Source organism: Artemia sp. Qi Xiang Cuo, chromosome 16, assembly GCF_049724085.1.
Source record: "Artemia sp. Qi Xiang Cuo chromosome 16, ASM4972408v1, whole genome shotgun sequence".
NCBI lineage: Eukaryota > Metazoa > Arthropoda > Branchiopoda > Anostraca > Artemiidae > Artemia > Artemia sp. Qi Xiang Cuo.
The window spans coordinates 33331782-33352318 of record NC_142809.1 but is presented as its reverse complement, the minus strand read 5'-3'; the positions used below and the strand labels follow the sequence as shown (position 1 = coordinate 33352318).

General features: G+C 36.2%; 2 protein-coding genes across 2 annotated transcripts in view; both read left to right on the top strand.

The window, feature by feature from the left end:
- Window positions 1–16809, top strand: part of sud1 (Prolyl 3-hydroxylase sud1) — a 54541-nt gene extending 37732 nt beyond the window's left edge. The window contains exons 6-8 of the mRNA XM_089102209.1: window positions 1666–2095; window positions 6679–6881; window positions 16591–16809. Coding sequence (XP_088958335.1) covers window positions 1666–2095; window positions 6679–6881; window positions 16591–16797 — 840 coding nt within the window. The 3' untranslated portion in view covers window positions 16798–16809. The remainder of the gene's footprint in view (window positions 1–1665; window positions 2096–6678; window positions 6882–16590) is intronic.
- Window positions 16810–19308: 2499 nt separating this feature from the next.
- On the top strand, window positions 19309–19734 carry LOC148942808 (protein ZBED8-like). Its single transcript, XM_089102362.1, has one exon. The coding sequence runs from the start codon at window positions 19309–19311 to the stop codon at window positions 19732–19734; it is 426 nt and encodes a 141-aa protein (XP_088958488.1).
- Window positions 19735–20537: the final 803 nt, after the last annotated feature.

The following is a 20537-nucleotide window of genomic DNA, read 5'->3' as shown; positions in this document are numbered from 1 at the left end:
TTGCCTGATATCTGAATAATTTTGTTTTTTTTTTCCTTTAACAATTACAAACTAATTCTTTAAACAAGATTTTTGTGTTGTGTTCGTGTTTTCTCTCCATCTTCTTATGTCATTTTCCAGTACTTTTTAACGGTATAGTCTAGTCTTTTTGTTTTGTTTTTTCATGTTGATTAAAGCCAGAATATTTGGAATTTTTTGGGAGAAGTTCGAATTTAACCAATTAACAACTATCCGCCTCACATTTGGAAAATGTTTGTTTTTTTCCGTTTTTTTTTTTTGCTGCTGCTTGTCTTTCTTTTTCTTAGTGCTAATTAATTATGAAAGTTTGAACTTCGATACATATTTTGATGGGGGATATCTCCTAGGTCCTTCCCAGTGTATATATTTGAAAATCCCTTTTTTTAACTTGCTGGTACATCTATAACAAGGCTTGCAAATCCCCAAGCATGCTGCGATACGGAAAGTTTGCTAAAGGAACTAAAGTAAACGTTCTAAAAAATCGCTAATACGTCTAAGCATAATAAAAATTTAAATTGGAGTAAACACGTCAAGGTCCCACTCAACCGGTACTTTCATAGTCTAGAAAATATACTAGTGAATTTCCTTATAGTGAATTCTTCGATAGTCCCTTTAGCTCGAAACTCGAATTATAAAGAAAAAGGATTGTGTTTATTAATGAGCATGATTTGTTCTGTCCTTCTGACAAAAACTAGAGACTTGAATTGTTTCTTTCATATTACTTATCTTTTATTAAAAACAATTTTGCTTTCATTAAGATTAATTCTCAAATAAGGCAGATACAAACTTATTTTTCAAAGAGACAATTTTGATATCTGTCTTCTGTATATACACAAAGTCTGATGGTCAAAATCTTGAATGGACATAAAATTTTAAGTCAAGAAGCAGCGCAAGAAGAAATTTGAATGGCCACTTTTATTGATCACACGATTACCCTACCGAGCTTTTTCAAAATCTGGTGACAAGCGTGTTATAATGCCACTTTTTGGTTGATTCTCCGTGGAATGACCCACTAATCAATAGCTTTGTAGTGTATATCACTATTATCAACTGGAATTCATATATCGACGTCACTTTTTCGTTTTCGCTTAACAGAGTTCCTCTTTTGTCAAAAATTCACTTTAACTCTGGGAAAATTGTCCTCAAAAAAGGAAATAATTTTACGGGGAACCCGTGCATAGTGACTCGCCTAATTTTTTTCTTTTTTTTGTTTTTTTTTTTTCAAGTCTGGCTTGAGCTTTATACATTGGTAGTAGCTCTGTTGGTGGTAAGTATCAAAAGGAGGGTGAATATTTTAGCTTAGCCACCACGTTGAATTTATATTGAACGTATTAAACGAAGGATCCTATCTTCTTAATTTGCAACCTTTCACAACAATCTTTTATATTATCGGAGCAGGGTTGCCACTTGTTGCACGAAAGTGCTGTTTTAGCACTGTTTCATTATGTGTAGCGTGTGCTCAAGGTTTCTAAAATAGCACGAAAGTGCTATTGTGCTATTTTAGCACTATTACAGTCAATTTTTTGATTATAGTACTGGAAATTGCTGTGTAGGTCGCAAATTTGGGCAATTGCAGCACTTTATGAACTGCCTGTGGTGGCAACCCTGATCGGGAATGCTTGAATTTCCAAAAAGTTTTTCTTCTAGGAAGACTACTTTGACTGGATAAACTCATCTTACATGAATCCGGAGGCGCAAGGAGACATTCAGGGACATTTTGAACATAATTCGGAAATACAGCTTCAAGACTTCTTAAACGAAAACATTCAAAAAGCCCTCCGTGATGCCTTATATAATTCTGATGACATACAGTGGGAGGATATAGGTCCTCCAAATAAAAGGTCATACGGGGTATCTAAAAATCCCAACAGTATTATGGAACGGGCCAGGGACTTTTTTTCGTCTGAATTAATGCTTTTGCTGCTGTCAAATATGACGGGTCTGAGGTTGCATCCTTTGGCCCCAGAATCTGATGAAGACGAAGAAGAGGCTTTGGGTCAAGATTCTGAAGATGGGGCGAGTGGGAGTAAAAGAAAATCAAGGCCAGACGAAAGTCAAAGTAAAAAAACTAAGCTTGGTGAGTATATTGTTCTTAACGGCCTTTTAAACTATTTAAGCAATCCAAACATTTGCTAGATGTCTGATGCTAGACAATAACAATCGCTCATTAAATTTGGGAACTTCATTTCCATGAAAAAAAAAACTTTAAATCAGTGTAATGTTTTTGTATTGCGGACCAAATGGGTCACAACTTAAATATTTCATCAAAAGTCCCTTCTAGACCGGTCTGGAGCCGATAGGGTTGTTAGTGTAAGAACAATAAGGTTTAAAGATTGTATTACCAAATTCTGGAATAGAGTATACGTGAAAACCTCAGTAAAAAAAAAATTACAACTTGTGGGGCTATTATTTGAGAGTTGGATGGAAGAAAACGTCGAAATTTTTTCACTGGGGGGTTTCGAAACAAGGAGCACCGCGGTAACATGTACGTGGAATGGCATTGAAGCGTTTACAAAATAGAAATCTATGCACTTTATCTATTGAGCTAATTTACGTTTTAAAGTAAGCAATTTGACCCAACTTTTATGGGGCAGAGGAATACTTTGAACTGAACTTATCGGAATGATTACCAACACGGGTTGTCGGACCTCATTCAAACTTTAGAGGAAGTAATGATTGATCTCTTTTCACCTCTGGTGCTTATTTAAACTATTTGGGGAGCATGAAGGGGGTTTCTAAATTCGTGTCATCAGCACATCTGCCAGAAGGAAATGTCGCATCCCAACTGAACTAGGTGGGAAGTAAGGACCTGACTTGTAGTTTGAGGCCCAACCTTTCTATCGTTTGCACCTGATGTTAACTCTTTTTGGAGAGAAGATAGATATCAAAGTCTCGTCAGTGCCTGGCGCAAACACATCAACTAACAGAAACTAGATAGCAATTAAAAAAAAATATATATATGCAAAATCAGGTAGCAGACTTGAGAAAGATTTAAAGAGTCATCAGAAGAAAATTTAGATTAACAATGGCTGGGTAGAATTTCACATTCAGATAGAACATACAATTGTCAAGCTTAATACCAACAATATTGACCTTAGAGGGACTGGAAATAGCAGCTTAATTGGGATTAAGTTGGCAGGTACATATGCAATGGCACCTCCTTGCCCAGGCCCTCACTAAATGTTCAGATTCTCTACTCCCTCACCCAAAACCGGTTACTTCTTATATGCCTTGTGTTCACATGTAACTGTAAAGATGAGCATCAGTGTTAACTTTAGAATAATTAAGAAAAAAATGTTTATTCCAATAAATTTAAGTACTATTGCAATTTGGTTAGTAGTTCTTCAGGAGTTCGGATCTAAAGTCGGGGGGGGGGGGTAGCTTACTAATATTGGGACCCAAAAGTATCTCAAGTCGGGTTTGCAGCTTACTAGTTCCGGTACCTCTTGAAAACCAACAAATAAAATATACATCTGAACAGTATCCTCCTATATATAAGATAAAGTAGCCATCGCTTCTTTAGAACAAAAATAAATGTTTGATTCTCCTGACTTTAAATTATTGGTTGTGGGGAGTGGGGGTGTTAATGCATCAATAGGAATTTGTACATTACTATTGGCTTCTATTTCCTTAGTGTAAGAGAGATTTAGCAACACTGATTCCACGAGTATTATGTATACATAGAGACACTATCAGGTCGTCTTTATTTTTTAATTGATTTCTCTGAGCACTGAAATTAACAAGCTGTTGCCCCAACTTTACATCCAAAGAGAGACCCGGGTACCGGAAAACCGGCTATAGCTTTATCACTCTAAAAGTTAAATTTTCTAACCTAATAAGTGTTGTCACGTATAAAAAAAAACGATAAAAAACACTTAACATGTTTTTTATCGAGAAAAACAAACAAAACAGAAAGGGATAATAAATAATTCGACGGTCAAGTTAACTGAGTGCACTTTAATTGACATAGACAATTCTGGATCTCTTTTTTTTTTCTTAGGTCTGCAACCGTGTAAAATTCTGCTCATATGGACAGCATTGAACTCATTCGTCAAAAAGACAAAATTAAGTGTTTATATTTTGGGCATATTTGGTTTGTAAATTTAATCCTATTATCAAGACCAGCATCCAGAGGTCTGGGTATCCGTTTTTAGCCCCCCCCCTCCCCTCTGGAATAGTTCTGCAACTTGTAAATTGGTCTCAAAAATGTTGGTAAAAAATTCCACAAGAAGCAGTGGCGTTGATTAGGGGGAGGGAATGCATGTTCCCTCCACATGCTCTTTGCCCCCGACAGGATTTGGAAAAATACATGATCCCCCACCCCCTAGTTTTCGTGATATGATGCCACTGACGAGAGGTAAATCCCTTCTTCTTCATTCTTTTCGTAACCCCTTCCCCCGAAATACTTTTGGCAATCCCTTCCCCCAGCCTTCTGAACAAATATCTTGGACACAGCCCTGCCTATGATGCACTTTTCTTATATTTAAAAAACAAAGTCTCACTAGAATCGTCTTCAAAACTAAAAAAAAAAAAAAATCATTATTTTGATACCAATTCTCAATAGAATTGAGAATTGTATCCGTTTTTCTCCGCACCATCACCTTATCAAGCTGTTTCAGTAGTAAGTTATTTTTCCTTAATTTGATTGTTTGTTTTTCTCTCTTTGGTCACTCCACATTTTTAGTATTGTAAAGAGTGAGTAAAAATCAAATAATGATAACAACAATGTCAGCTTGCGTCCATATTTCTGAATATTACTGCTTATTAGATTCTACAAGTTGAGAGTATTTTTTCTCTTCTTCTTTTTTCCCACCTTTTATGTTATTTCTCTTTTGTTTTAGTTTCTTTTAAATTTTATGTGTTACTCTGTAACTGGTATCCTTTGATTTCTATATTGATTTGCGTTGCATTTTTATGTGTTTTTCTTTGTGATACTCCACGCATTATACCTCTGTATGGGTTAAAAATAAATATTAATAATAATAATAGTCATTCTACCTCCACTGGGATAAAATTATTCACTACTGATCTTCTGCCTATTTTGACAGTCTCATGAGATAATGTTGCTTGGTTCTAAGATGCATAAGTTGAGTGTTAAAATAAAAATTTCGCTAGAGGTGTGTCACTGGGTAATCAGTTTTACAATGCTTCATGGAAAAGGATTTATATTTTAGTATTACAGTTGCTAAGTAAGGCCATTCATTAAGTTATTAAATAAAAAAAAAATAAAGTTACTTATTGTTTTAATTAAACGACCCTTGTGTTTCAGGAGTCGTTTTTAAAAAATTGGGACGAAATTTAAACTTTAGCGTAGAGCTAGGTGTTGAGGAGGGGGCAACCCCCTTCGTATACGTAATAATTTCTTTTCGTTTTAAGTTTTAATGTTGCTCCTTACTTTCAGTTGTTTTGCTCCTTACTTGTTTTTTTAATTTAATTTCTGATCGTTTTTTAAATGACGTCAGGAAATCTGGCTCCACCTCCACAGAAAAATCCCCCACCCCACGGAAATATCCTCTGAAACATTCAATCCTGTTGAAAATTTATCCCGGACATTTACCCTTAACACCTCCACGCCTAAAATTGAGTCAGTAAAGAGAAAGTAAGACATAAAGAAATTTCGTACAGGAATTCTGGCGTATTCCCCCAGTATACAATTTCCCCTGAGAAGTTCACCACCTGGAAAATTCCGTCTCCATGGAAAATTCTCCCTGGTGCAAAGTCCCCCCAGCAAAAAATCGTCCTTTCCTCCCCACCCGAAAAATGTATGCATGCTTCCCAATAACAAATACTATACGTAAACAATGGGCAAATTTTATAACTTAAAAACCTTTCTCCTGGGGCTGTGGGGGGTTCATGTTATCTCCAAAGGCGTGGTTATTCGGCCTTTCAATTATGCTGAACAAAACAGCAATCTCAGAATTTTGATCAGACGATTTTGGGAAAAAGGTGGCATGGGAGGGGAGCCTAGTTGCCCTCCAATTTTTTGGTCACTTAAAAATGGCACTAGAAATTTTAATTTCCGTTAGAATGAGCCCTCTCCCGATGTTCTAGGTCAACTGGGTCGATACGATCACCCCTGTGGAAAACAAACGAAAAAACACGCATCCGTGATCTTTCTCCTTGCAAAAAGTACACAATTCCACATTTTTGCAGATATGAGCTTGAGACCTCGAGAGTAGGGTTCTTTGATACACTGAATCTGATGGTATGATTTTCATTAAGATTCTTTGAGTTTTAGAGAGAGTTTCCCCCTTTTTTCGAAAATCAGGCAAATTTCCTCAGGCTCGTAGCCTTTGATGGGTAAGACTAAACTTAATAAAACTTTTATATATATATATATATATGTATATATATATATATATATATATATATATATATATATATATATATATATATATATATATATATATATATATATATACTCGTATATATATATATATATATAATCAGCATAAAAATCCAATTCTTCTGATATATCTATTGGTATCGAAATCCGGTTTTTAGAGTTTTGGTTACTATTGAGCCGCCTCGCTCCTTACTTACATTTCGTTACTACGAACTGCTTGATATAAACTCCTTTATCATAGCCGTGTTTACACGTGTGTTTACTTTTCCCTTTTGCTTATTTCTTTAAAGATTAATGCGTTTTATTCTTTCCAGAATGCAAAGAGGAAGAGGAGGTACCAACCGAACCAATTGTTGAGTGGAGGCGATTTCAACATGGTAATTACACATTACTCCATGACTCCCAAACATCAAAATTGGGACATTCTCTAATGTTGATGTATTATATTGCTGATAATCAATGGGAACAAGAATGGGGAGGTTTTACCTCTTTTATTGCCAAAGCAGAAAATGAAGAGGTGAGTCCTTATGCCATTGTAACAACACTGATCTAAGTTAATTATATAAATGGTGTATATATATATATATATATATATATATATATATTATGTATATATATATATATATTTCCCCGTAGTAGCATAATATTTGTAGCCATGAATATATAATGAGTCAGAGGTAATAGGCTTGAGTTTGTCTGTGCAGGGTTTCGACTCTTGTTGATACAAAAGCATCACCATGTGCTGAAAACCATGTTGTAACCAGAATGGGCCCAGGATTGCACAAAGCCTCCAATCATGGAGGTCCCAGGGACTTCTTGCTTTCCGGCTCTAAGCCGGCTTAAGTACTTCGGTGCTGACTTGAGAAGATATGTGATCCCCGTCCTGCACTGGTATCCGGGATCATTGCTTTTCCTGAGGCGAAAATAATTTCAATGATTTAAAGAACATGAAAATTGGAACTTGGAATGCTATGACATTAAAAAATGACTATCGTATCGACATTTTGACTGACGAATTCAGACAATTCAAACTGGACTTATTAAGAGTTTCAGAAACTCATATCCCAGGGGTAGGAAGCATGAAATTAGGTGATATTGAATTTGTTTACTCAGGCAGGAAGGATGGGGTACATAGACAGGGAGTAGGGCTCATGATGAATAAGGAAGCTGCTAAGTCTTTTTTAGGCTGGGAAGCTATTAATAATAGAATACTAATTGCTCATTTTATGACTAGAATGTTCAGGGTATCAGTTATAGTATTATACGCCCCTGTAGAACCGACTGACGGAGATACTAGTGACTCGGATGAATTTTACTTACAGTTACAGGAGCAAATAGACAGGGTCCCAGGTAGAAATATGATGTTATTACTGGGAGATTTTAACACCCAGGTTGGAAGAAATAGGGATAGATGGTATCCCAGCCTAGGTAAATTTGGTGTAGGAAAAGAAAACAGTAATGGATACAGACTTTTGTAATTTTGTAAATTTAACAATCTAGTTATAACTAATACAGTGATTGGTCATAAAATGGCCCATAAGTTCATGGTTTTTATATGATAGTAAGGCAGCAAACCTTATTGATTATTTCACAGTAAACCGAAGACTGGCAGGGTCAATACAAGATACTAGGGTATATAGAAGTGCTTTTATTGATGTTAAAAGTAAAGATCACCATCTAGTAGTCTCTAGGGTTAATTTAAAGCTGAAATATCGGAAGGGTAACTACCTCCCGGGAAGTTATGATGTTGGTTGACTCCAGGATGTGAATTTTAGAGAAAATTTCCTGGATCAGTTGAATACTAAACTTGAGAATTTAAAATTTGATAATGTGGAAGATGGTTGGAATAATTTTAGAAAAATAATTTGTGAAGTTGCGGAAGGTGTATTAGGGAAGAAAGCTAGAACTGCAGCTAAGAATATTAGTGATAAAGCTTTATGTTTAATAGAAAGGAGAAAGGACTTGTACAAGAATTATCTGAGTGATAGATCGTATGAAAACAAAAGAAATGTAAAGAAAGTGGAAAAAAACATTAAAATATGAACTAAGCAGGTATGAAGTGGAGGCCATGGATAATATTACCAAGGATCTGGAAGATGCAGCTAGACGGCATAATAGTAAAATATTGTTCTGGCATGTTAATAAATTGAGAGGGAGTAGTCAATCCGGACTTGGCCCAGTTAAAGATAGGAATGGGGTCGTAATTAGCGATAAGGAAAAAACTAAAGAGAAATGGGCCGAACATTTTGAGAACTCTCTTAACTGGGAAAGAGTTGCAGGAAAAGATATAAAGGAAGATGAAAAAGTTTATGATACCTTGGATGTGAAGGAAGATTTGTTTTGTCAGGAAACATTAGCGACAGTATTATAAGGATTAAAAAATAATAAGGCTCCAGGTACTGATAGAGCGGTAAATAAGTTTTTTAAATATGGTGGTTCTGAGGTTAGAAATAAGTTATTGAAGATTATGAATATGATTTTTGATAATGGGGAAGTACCTAACGATTTTAGGAAAACCTTAATTAAGCCACTCTATAAGAAAGGTGATAAAAATGAGTGTGGTAATTATCGAGGCATTAGTCTGGTCTCGGTAGGTAGTAAATTACTTAGTAATATGATACTTTTTAGACTAAGAGATGCCGTAGACAAAGTTTTAAGAGAAGAACAGTGCGGTTGTAGAAAAGGTAGAGGATACTTTGACCAAAGTTTCACTCTAAGGTTAATAATTTAGAAGTGCCTGAGTTTTGAAACGCCTTTGGTCTTCATTTTTATAGATTATGAGCAAGCTTTTGATTCTATTGATAGAAGACCTATAGTAAAAGTTTTATCCTTGTATGGTATACCAGACAAATACATTATAGTGATGAGTGCTTTGTACGGGAATAACACTGCTGCGGTTAAGATAAGAAATGAGGTTAGCAGCTGGTTTTGTATTAAATCAGGAGTCAAGTAGGTTTGTGTTCTAACCCCATTTGTATGGATTATTTTGATGGACTTTGTTTTAAGGAGCACAGGAAAGGCAATGGGAGACCACGGAATCAAATGGGGAGGAAAAAGTCTCCTGGACTTCGATTATGCTGATGACTTAAGCATCCTAGATGAAAGTGTGAGCAAAATGAATGAAATTTTAGAGGTTTTGCGAGTTCAGGGTGCTAGGATAGGTTTGAAAATTAATATTAAGAAGACTAAGTCACAAAGGCTAGGAATAAGTGAAAATGAAAAGGTGACGTTGGGTAATGAAAACATTGATCAGGTGTGCAGCTTCGCTTACCTTAGTAGTATTATTAGTAAAGATGGTGGGAGCAGTGAAGAAGTTAAATATAGAATAGCCAAGGCTCAGGGTGTTTTTTTACAGTTAAAAAAGTCTGGAAGAATAGGAAGATAAGTCTGCAAACCAAGATTAGATGATTAGAAGCTACAGTGATGACACTGGTCAAATATGGCTCTGAAGCATGGACGCTCGGAAAAGCAGATGAAGATTTGCTAGATGTTTTCCAGACAATTTGCTTAAGGATTATTCTGGGTACCCGGCTGACTGACCGTATTTCAAACAATAGGCTATACGAAAAATATGGTTCAATACCGCTCTCTAGGGCTATAATGAAAGAAAGGTTGAGGTGGCTAGGGCATGTTGTGTGGATGAAGGATGACAGATTGCCGAAGATTGTTCTTTTCGGCCAACCATCTAGGGCTAAACGGAAAGCAGGTCGTCCCCGTCTGGGGTGGGAGGACGTCACAAAGAAAGATTGAAAGGAAATGGGAACTTCGTGGGAGGGTGTAAAAAGGGAGGCTTTGAATAGATCGGGATGGAGGAGGAGCGTGCCTAGCTGTGTTGGCCTCAGGCGGCTTGGTGCTGCGGTTAGTTGTTAGTAGTAGTATATATATATATATATATATATATATATATATATATATATATATATATATATATATATATATATATATATATATATATATATATATATATATATATATATATATATATATATAGTACTGAGTTTTGGTCATTAAAAAGCTATTGGCCTAAAAATGTGTTTTGTCCCTCCCTCCCCCCTAGATCTTGAACTATACCCCTTCCCTCCCCCTCCCCCTCCTTTGTAAATCGCATGATCCTTTTGCAATGTTTGAGCCATTCACTCTAAGGAGCTCAGTTTTTTCTTCACGCTTCGTTGTATGAATGGAACCAAGTTCATATCACAAACTCGTTACTCTTAAAAAAACGTGCTGTTACTTATCATCGTGAACATGTTTGCTTTTTGGTTTTCTTTATTCTCGTAAATGTTTTCATCTTCAGTTTTAGAGGCCGTTTTCGCGAGGAGTTGAGTTGAACCTGAGTTCCACTTCCACGTGGATTTATGTTAAATCCTCCTAAAATTTATCTAAAGTTGGAACTCGAAGCTCAAATCCATCGTTTGTTCAACTCTGTGTTAATAGCAGAATAGAACGTCAACCGGCATAGAATTCTAAGTTGAAAATACATCTCTAAGTTGAACAAAAGATGTATTTTATCTATCTTTCGTTGTTTTCACGAGGAATTTAGTTGAACTCGAGTTCAATCCGAGTCTTCGTGAAAACAGCCTCTTAGTCTCTTTAACATTAAAAACCAATCAACAAATGTGTTATTATGTAAAATGTATTTTTTTTTTTTTTGTGTGTGTATTATAATTTAGTTAAAAAAGAATAATATTCCGTGACTTCAAAATCTTATTCGAAACTTAGGCACTAATTTCGACAATATTAGTAGCAACAATTGTGTCAGATGTGATAGATACAATTTTTGTGTCTGGCAGATTCATTATTCAACCAAATTGAAACTGACTGTTTTGCGGCAAAAAACATACTAATAAATTGTAAATAGTTCCATGGGAAAAAAAATCGTAGGTGTTGTGGCTCATGTAACATCCCCGTTGCCAACTGTCACTGCACTCTGTTCATTACAGAGTACCTGTCAATTTTTACTGGTTTGTAACTCGTCCCTTCGATCCATATATTTTTTACTTTTTTCCTTCAAAATTTCTTGTCATTTGCCCACATTGTTTTAAATCGCGAATCAGTTTGGAGCAAAGATTTCATACACCAGTTATTTGTCTATCACCCTGCGTTTTGTGCAACAAGCTTTTGGTTAAACATTTGCTTAAAAGTGGTCTAGAAATATAATAAGACCGGAATTATAACTGTCATTTTGTTCTAGCAGTGGATTATTTGGGAATTTGGTTTGGAAAGGGAGCCAGATGTAAATTCAGAAACTTACTTGCCCCTGAATCAATTTGTCCCAAGAATCCCGTTTTTATTATCATGGTTGTAAGCTTGTCTATTTTGTGCTAATGCAAATGAAAGCTACGTTAGCCAAACAGAAGAGCTCTAAAAACACGTTTTGAGCTGAAAAAGTCTTAATTAAAAGGCTAACTCTGGATTTGATGAAAATGGCCTAAACATTGTAAATATTCTTACGCTCTGATGTGTTTCCACTTTTTTTTCTTTTTTTTTCAAAGTTACCTAAAACATTGCAATTGCGTGCCTCAACAATACGGCTGATAGAAACGTTTGATATCCCCTCCTTTCAACTCTCCTTTCTAATCTTGGCTGTATGATTTCAGTGGTGCTGTACGCTCTCCAGGTGCCGTAGTAACAGGGAGAATACAAAGAAGAGTGAATGCATAGTTAGACTAAAACACATCAAGGGTTCAAAACTTGGTTGGGAAGATGAACTTACCCTGCCAACCACCATTGGCCGTGCCACCCACTGGCAACGAGACTTTATAGAAAAAAAAATAAAAGAATAAAAGAAAATGAAAAATAATTATAATTTTCTATAAAAGATAAAAAAAGAACTGCTTATAGTTATACTTTTTTATCCCAATGCTGACCAATACAGTATCAGTAACGAAACGTGGCAACAGAAGCTGGATTTGAAATTATGTAGCTTTGTAGTATAGTATTCCTTTTTTGAGTTCATTGTACAGCTGCTCAGGATAAGGACAAAAGAAAGTCCGTGTCAAAAAGGAAAAATGTGTTCAAAAAGCAGCATGTTTCCACTCGCCGACGGCGGTGTCTGAATGTTGAAGGCTGTGTGCCGACACTAAATTGTCTGGATATATTTCGAATGGGGAATAGAACCGAATTTGTCAACAAGAACCATATAGAAAATGAAGCTAGACTGAATTTGGCTGCTACCAAGGAGTGGGCTTTTACTACTAGCCTATTTTGACTGCCTGTCGCCAGAGTTAAGAGCTCTAGAGAAGTGATCAATCTATAACGTCTTCAACCCCAATGTACGCCCCAAAAGCGAAGTAGATATCTTCTTTGTGTGACGGAGAAGAACCGGAAAAATCAGTTTGTTCGGAAGAAGAGGACATAATATTAGTCTACTTCTTACAAATATTTATATAGTATATTCTTACAAATTCTTACATTCTTACAAATACTTATACAGCCGTGGTTTTGACTGCCTGTCGCCAGAGTTAAGAGCTCCAGAGAAGTGATCAATCTATCACATCTTCAACCCCAATGTACGCCCCAAAAGCGAAATAGATTTCTTTGTTGTGTGACTGAGAAGAACCGGAAAAATCAGTTTGTTTGGAAGAAGAGGACATAGTATTAGTCTTTTTCTTACAAATACTTATATAGCATTTTAACTAACTCATCATGCCTTCATCAGAGAATGGTTTGGATAATGGGAAGCGAAACATGTGCAAGTGTTGTCTGGATTCTGGTTTTATGTCTATGATTGAATGTTCTTGTACAAACCAGAAACCTTGTGACAATATTTACCCGATCTTATTCCCGATCTTAAAAACTCAGCAACAAATTTAACAATAAGTGACCCAATAGCTAAACCCAACCTACTAAATCAGCAGTTTTCCACAGTTTTCACAACAGAGAGGGACAAAGATGAAGATCAAGAGGAATGTCAGCCACTAGTCGCAGGCAAATTTGAAGAAATAGAACTGACAATACAAATGGTCTATAAAAAACTAAAAAATCTAAACCCTTACAAATCAGAAGGTCCAAATGGCCTACGTCCTACAGTACTCAAAGAGCTGGCACAAGAAATTGCAGCACCATTGTATCACATTCTTATCAAGTAACTAGAAACACGAAACCTGCCTGATAAATTGAAGCAAGCAGCGGTAATGCTCCTCTTCAAACAAGAAAGCAAATCAGATCCAAGTAATTGCAGACCGATCAGTTTAACCTGTATCACATGCGAAATGCTAGAATGTTTACTCCAGGATAATACATTACAGTACCTACTCGAAAGAAGCCTCATTTCACACGCACAATTTGGATTTCTCAAGAAAAGATCAGCAGAAAGCCAGCTACTTGTCGCTACAAACGCCTGGAGAAAATATATGGATAGCGGGATGCAGGTAGATATTTTATACTTAGATCTCAGAAAAGCCTTTGATTAAGTCTCACAAAGTCAACTTCTTCGAAAACTGCAGTCTATTGGGGTTGGCTATACTATTCTAAAGTGGGTTCTCAGCGTTCTGAAACGAAGATCACAGCGACTGAGACTGGAGGGATATCTTGTATCAATGAGATAAAAGTGACAAGTGGAGTAGTTCAAGGTGGTTTTCTGAGGCCTTTACTATTCAATATTTACATAAATGATCTCCCAAATTACAAAGATTCTGAGATACTGCTTTATGGAGATGACACGAACATTGTTAGCGCAATAACAAGCTTTGAAGATACAGAAATACTACAGCAAGACTTAAACAAAATAGCAGAATGGATGAAAAAATGGAGCATGGAAGTGAATACAGAAAAAAGTTGTCACGTTGTGTTTGGGCTAGGCCCAAAATACATTTCTCGGCAGTACTGATTTGAAGGACAACAGATACCTATACAAGAAGAAGCGCGAGACTTGGGAGTGACAATAGACAAGTGACAATAGACACATGACTTTCACCAAGCACTACGAGTCAATCATCTCTAAGTCATCACAAGTCTTAGGAATTATTCGAAGAAATTTCTCTCTTACTGACTCAGCACTGTTTTCTATACTCTTCAAATCGTTAGTGAGACCAATGATCGAATACGGTCATACAATAACCAGACCATTTTTTCAAAAAGACAGCAATGCAATAGAAAAAATCCAAAGGAGAGCTACTAAATTTGTTCCATCATTTAGAGACTTATCATACCAAGACCGTTTGAAAAACTGTCGCTCCCAAGCCTCATACCGATTTTTGAGAGGAGATCTTATTGAAGTATACAAAATATGCAACAGATACTATGACAACATCCCTCCAGAAGAGATAATAACATTCAAGAATAATAACCTAAGAGGTCACGAGTTTAAGCTAACCGAAGAACGTTTCAGAAGAGATGTTGGTAGATGGTCATTCAGCAACCGCATTGTCTCCGAGTGGAACGCACTACCATCAGACACTGTCAACTCAGATTCAGTCAATGCATTTAAGAATAAGATTGACAATCATTATAGTGATAAGGCATTCGATTATTTAAATTTTTGTAGATAGAGAACGAGCCCCATGAAAAACTTCAGGCTGACTTGAAAAAATTTAGATTTGGGTAGATGTGTGACTTGTCAGCCTCAGTGCATCAAAAACAACAGAGCTTCTCATCTTAAAGGTGCAAAATATGAAGGCTCATTCTAACTTTATCTTCAAAGACGTAGTAAGAAAAGATTTGATACACTACGCCACTGTGGCCACTTTTTTTCAGATATCACGTGGGCTGAGCATCTCAGCAAAGTGAGATCCTTTTGCTCTAGAAAACTAGGAGCTATCCTAAGATGCAAAAGGCTCTTCGCTGACTGGTGTTCTAAAAAGGCATATCGCACTTCTCCAACGTGCTCAAAATTGAGCAGCTCACGCAGCAACTTCTGGAAACCCTGATGTCCAAACCCCTGCAATCGATCCAAGACTTTTTTTTGACGTGGCAACTATACCGGTTTTTTTTTTTAATACGTGCATTCTCTTCCATCTCAGGAGTTACCAAAGCTCGTTCCTAAAAGAGTGATGTCATTAAGACAAACTCTCCAAAACACAGCCCGGCAGAACTACCTTGGGCAAGGCATACCCCTTCAGGAATACCTGAAAATTAGCTTCGTCCGACTGTCCGTCGCCACCTGGAACAGCCTCCCAGCATAGGTAATCCCTGGGAATCACCCACAGAAATTAAAACTAGGAAATTACCTCTACAGACCATCTTTGTTGATGTAGCTTAGAAGATTGCATTTAAAAAAATTGGTACAATTCCTTCTAATTCAATTCTAACTAGTTTGCTTATGACTAGTCTGAGCTTTTACGCCAGTCTAATACAATCTTTCTCAGTGAAGGGTCAAAATTTGAAGCAACACTGAAAATCAGCTAAAAACAAAATGTTCCAAAAGTAATTGTAGAAAATAGCTGATAATGGTTTATTTTACGATATTTTCAGAACAGTCAAGTTCTTGAGTCAAAACTCTGTTGAATCAGTGACGAGAAACATTTAGTTAAGTAGCTCACTGAGCTAGTGACCTTTTTTTTATTCGTCTTGTTGCCATTATGAACTGATTTCTACTCAGTCTTATTTTCAAGCTTATGATTGGATTTGACATTTGGACACTCATAGCTATTGCATTTCGAAAGTCATTTCGACAGGATAAGTCAGTGTTTTAAAAATCTGAATCAGGCTCTTAACAGCCCTCCATTTTCCATAAAAAAAAGAAAAAAGAGATTTAAGAATTAAAAACGGCATAAATTTGTTTAATATAGCATGCCAAACTTGAACCGTGCGATAGTTAACGTGAACGAATAAATAAAACTTAAAACAAACAGAAATAACCAAGAACAAGTGTGATTTTATCCCCCTCCCCCCCCCTCCCCCACATTCAATCTGATGTTTCTGGAATCTTCACCGAATCTTAGAGTGCAGATCAGATGTTCACATTTCGAAACTCTCGAATTTCAGCAGCAGAAAATATTTTCCTAAACTATAAATTGTAATTTAAATAGACGATTATTATTAAGAAAACCCATGTTTAAAATGTAATATTAAAAGTGGAAAATTATGCTAAAGACAGTGTCAATGTTTGATAAACCTATACAGTGAATGTAATTTGCGAAAAAAAATTATCCTCGTTATATTCAATCTTACTAGAAAGCTTGATTTTGTGTTTTTACATAATTGCTATTTCTTGAAGAAAAAAAATATTGCTCTAAAATTAGAAGATGTGGAAAAGACCATAAATGACCAGTACCTTTTCATTTTAGCTTCTGACTGTGATGCCAAAACACAATTGCCTAGCGTTGATCTACTGCTGTCCTGCAACTCTGTCTTTTGTGAAGCACATCAACAACAAAAGTGGTAATAGAAAATTTTTTGTCCTTAATGGATACTATTCAGAAGTGAAGAAAGATTTGAAAACTTATGGGGCCCTTGACAGTGAAAATGAAGATTCAGATATTTCCAATGAATAAAAAACTGTCTGAATTCAATTCTGTTTTTCGAACCTGTAGGTACTCATAACCGATTCTTTATGTTTGTGGAAATCCCTAAAAAAAAAATAAAAAAAAATAAAAACTGTGTGCAGCTAAATGATATGGCTTGATTTACCATCGAGCACCTAATGGTATTGTCAGTGGATTGTCATCGAGCTTCCTGTGAAATATTGAAGAAAATATCCATTATGTTGCAAAATAACTTAAGAATCGGATATGTCTCTAGCTAACCGAACTGTTTTTGATTTGGTCCGGTTCTGTCTTGTTTTCTGGGGGAGGAGGGTCATGACGCCCAGCCGACTCGAAGGATGTGCAATCTCTCATGTTCAGGGACTGGCAATTCATTTTATTGATGATTGTGAGAGAACTGCATTTTGGGAAGTCAGTCCTTCGAGAAATTTCGAAAGAATTTTTTAGGACAGTATTCTTTTTAAGACTGTGCTGAAACTCTTCGCGCTTAGAGAAATATATTGAAGAAAAGTGTTGACTGCTTTGATAGAAAATCACAAAGAAAATAGTGAGCCTTTGCATTGGGTGAATGCAATTGAAGAGTATTAGCATTAAATCAAGACTTAAATTTAAAGTAGACAATGGAAAGCGTTTTTCTAAAGCCATTCATAGATGCTCATATCGCCGGTCCTTCGCGCTTCTGGGACTCAGAGCGAGATTTATTTTTTTTTCACTACGAATAGCACTTTGAGCTGTTATTCTTCGAGAAATGGCCGCTACAGATGGAAGATGGGATGTTTTTTTTATACTCCATTGAAAGAATAATGTAGGTAAAAATAATCTTCTATCTGTGCTATTCTACCGTAAATATTCTTAATTAATCAATATTACATAATTATGTACACCATTTACCGTTATATCGTATAGCTACTGCTGCTAATAGCAATACTGCATCATCAAGCTGTCTGAGGCCAACACAGCTGCACATGCTTTTCCTCCCTTCACTCTATGAACGGCTGGACTCTCCCGTGAAGTTCCAATTTCCTTTAGATTGTTCGTACAACCTCTTCCCTCCTCATTCGGGGACAACCTGCTTTTGGTTTGGTCCCACATGAACGGCCAAAAAGTACAATCTTGGGATATCTGTTATTCTTCATTTTTAAAATGTGGCCTAGACATTCGGTCGTAACTAGATCGTATTGGATTCAATAATGCTTTGCAGCAGTGGTGTAATTTCATCAAAATTCTGGGGGGGGGGGGTAAAGTTGGAGCTAATTTTCCAAAATCAAGTGAAAATGACGGTGAAAAATAAAAAATTAGCCATATAGTATACCATAAGGGCAAAAATGTAGTAAAGAAAACTGACCTATTTCTCTTTCTGCTTGAATTGTGCAGGCTTATCTTAGTTTTGATAAGATTTTTTGCAGAAACTAAATTTGAGCTTGGGGGGGGGGCAAACTGAGGTTTGGAGGAGGTAGTTTTTCCCTTCTCCGTGGAAAATTACGCCCCTGCTTTGCAGAAACTGTTTTTGCGCATTTTATCACGAGTGGTTGTATCCTTTTTTAACGGGTTAGTTGTGTTCGAACCATGGAAAGTTAAACTAACTCCAATGCAAAAGGAAAGGATTGCTTGGATTTCTTCAGCCAACCTCTTACTGGCTGATTTCTTATTTGTCATTACTCACTAGTACCCATGACAAGATTTTAAATTAAAGCTGCAGTGGATACTATATAGCAACGGTCGCCAACCTGTGGTCCATGGACCACTGGTGGTCCATGAAAATGTTCAGGTGGTCCACGAAGAAAAGAGACCATTATTAAATAATGTCCCTTTTTTAGTATTTCATGGACATAAGAAAAAATTAAGGAAACGTATCGTAGATCAAAAATTTAAAAGTCATGTTTGTTATTATATAGCTTCACTGCAGCTGAAAAGGCTAAAAAAAAAAAAAAATTGACATGGGGGTTTTGCTGACACATTTAATGATTTCTGCTGCGGTACATTCTTGAAATAACATGCGTCTATGACAGGATGCATTTTTGTTTGGCTTGCTAATTCTGCAAACAAGTTGTGTTCTGTTTCAATTTTCAATCCAGTCTCCAGCATTAGTTTAATTCCTGTGTGAACTATAAGTTCCTGATTTTCTGGATTGTTCTTTTTTCTCCCAGATTCAAATAAAATAGCCAATAGACCCATAAAGAGTGATAAAAGGCAAGTGAATATTTGCAATTCTTTGGAAAAAGTAAAGGTAAAATAATTGATGAAAATAGTAATAATAGTGAGCTGATCAGTTAATTAGACCTACCAGAGCATCCCTAGTCATCGTTAGACATAGGAGGCGAAAAGAAGAGTGAAAAATATCAAGAAAATATGGTCCAGACTGCCTGAAATTTGGATTTCTTCAAGAACCTGGTAGTGAGCTGAACCCAATACCTCTTTGTGTTATTTATCATGAAAGTTTATCTAACGATGCCATGAAATTGTCAAATCTTAAAATCACTAGCAATTAAAACACTCAGATTTAGGTGGCAAACAACTTGAATGTTTTCAAAGAGCGCATGGAGGTATGAAAAAGCAAATAAGGCTTTAAAAAATATTATTGCTGAAGATAAATCCCTATTAATTGCTTTCTACTTGATAGCACTCCAAATTACACAGAATAAAACGCCACATAAAACGATAGAAGACCTAATTAAAGCTTGCACGTTACAAGCTGGTGAAGCTGTTTTGGGAAAACATGCTATTCAAAGACTGAAGTTAACTCCTATGTCTGCTAACACTGTTAAGCGCAGAATTAAAGAAATGGCTGAAGATATTGAAAATCAAGCTGTAAAAATGGTAAAAATGCACCATTTTATTCAATTAAACCTGATGAATCTACAGACTTCATTAACAAAGCACTTCTCCTTTGCTTTTGAAGGGTTGAGTTTCAAGGAGAACTACAAGAGGAACTTCTTTGATCATTGAACTTGCCGGGCAGAACAACTAACTTCGAGAGTTTTAAAGCAATTGACAGTTATTTCCTGAATAACCAAATTGAGTGGAAAAGTGTAATGGCATTTGTACAGACGGGGCTGCAAACATGACTGGACATTGCTCAGGAGTTGTTGCAAGAATAAAAAAAATTAGTCACCCAGACATTTTATCTACCCATTGCATTATACACCGTGAGCGGCTTGTGGTGATAAATAATTCTCAGAACGAAACGAAGCATTATCCTGCGTTATAAAAATTGTAAATGAAATTAGATATAAAGCTGGGAATTCACAGATGTTTGAATTGCTCTGTGATAAAATGGGTTTTCAGTTTACTCACCTTCTTCTTCACGCTGAGGTAAGTTGGGTATCTAGGGGCAAAATACTGAGCCGACTGTTCGTATTGCGTTAAGAAATTAGATTGTTTTTTTCAGCAGCAAAATAATAAGAAATTTCAAGGACTTGTCTGATGATGAGTGGGTAGCCAAGCTGGTATTGCTGAGGGATAAATTTTCTCTGCTAAATGAACTGAACATATCTTTGCAAGGACAACTTTAGGACGTGTGTACACAACGAGGAAAGATAGATGCTTTTCGAAAGAAAATATCACTATGGCAAATGCGGTTGGCTAACGGGAATCTGCAAATATTTATAAATGTTGATAAACATATAGGAGAGAAGGATCTCAACTCTTAAGGGGTATCCATGAGTATTCAACAGCACTTACAGTCACTGACAAAATATTTTGATTTGTACTGCCCAAGGAAAGAAGATCCCAGACCTGGAAATATGTGG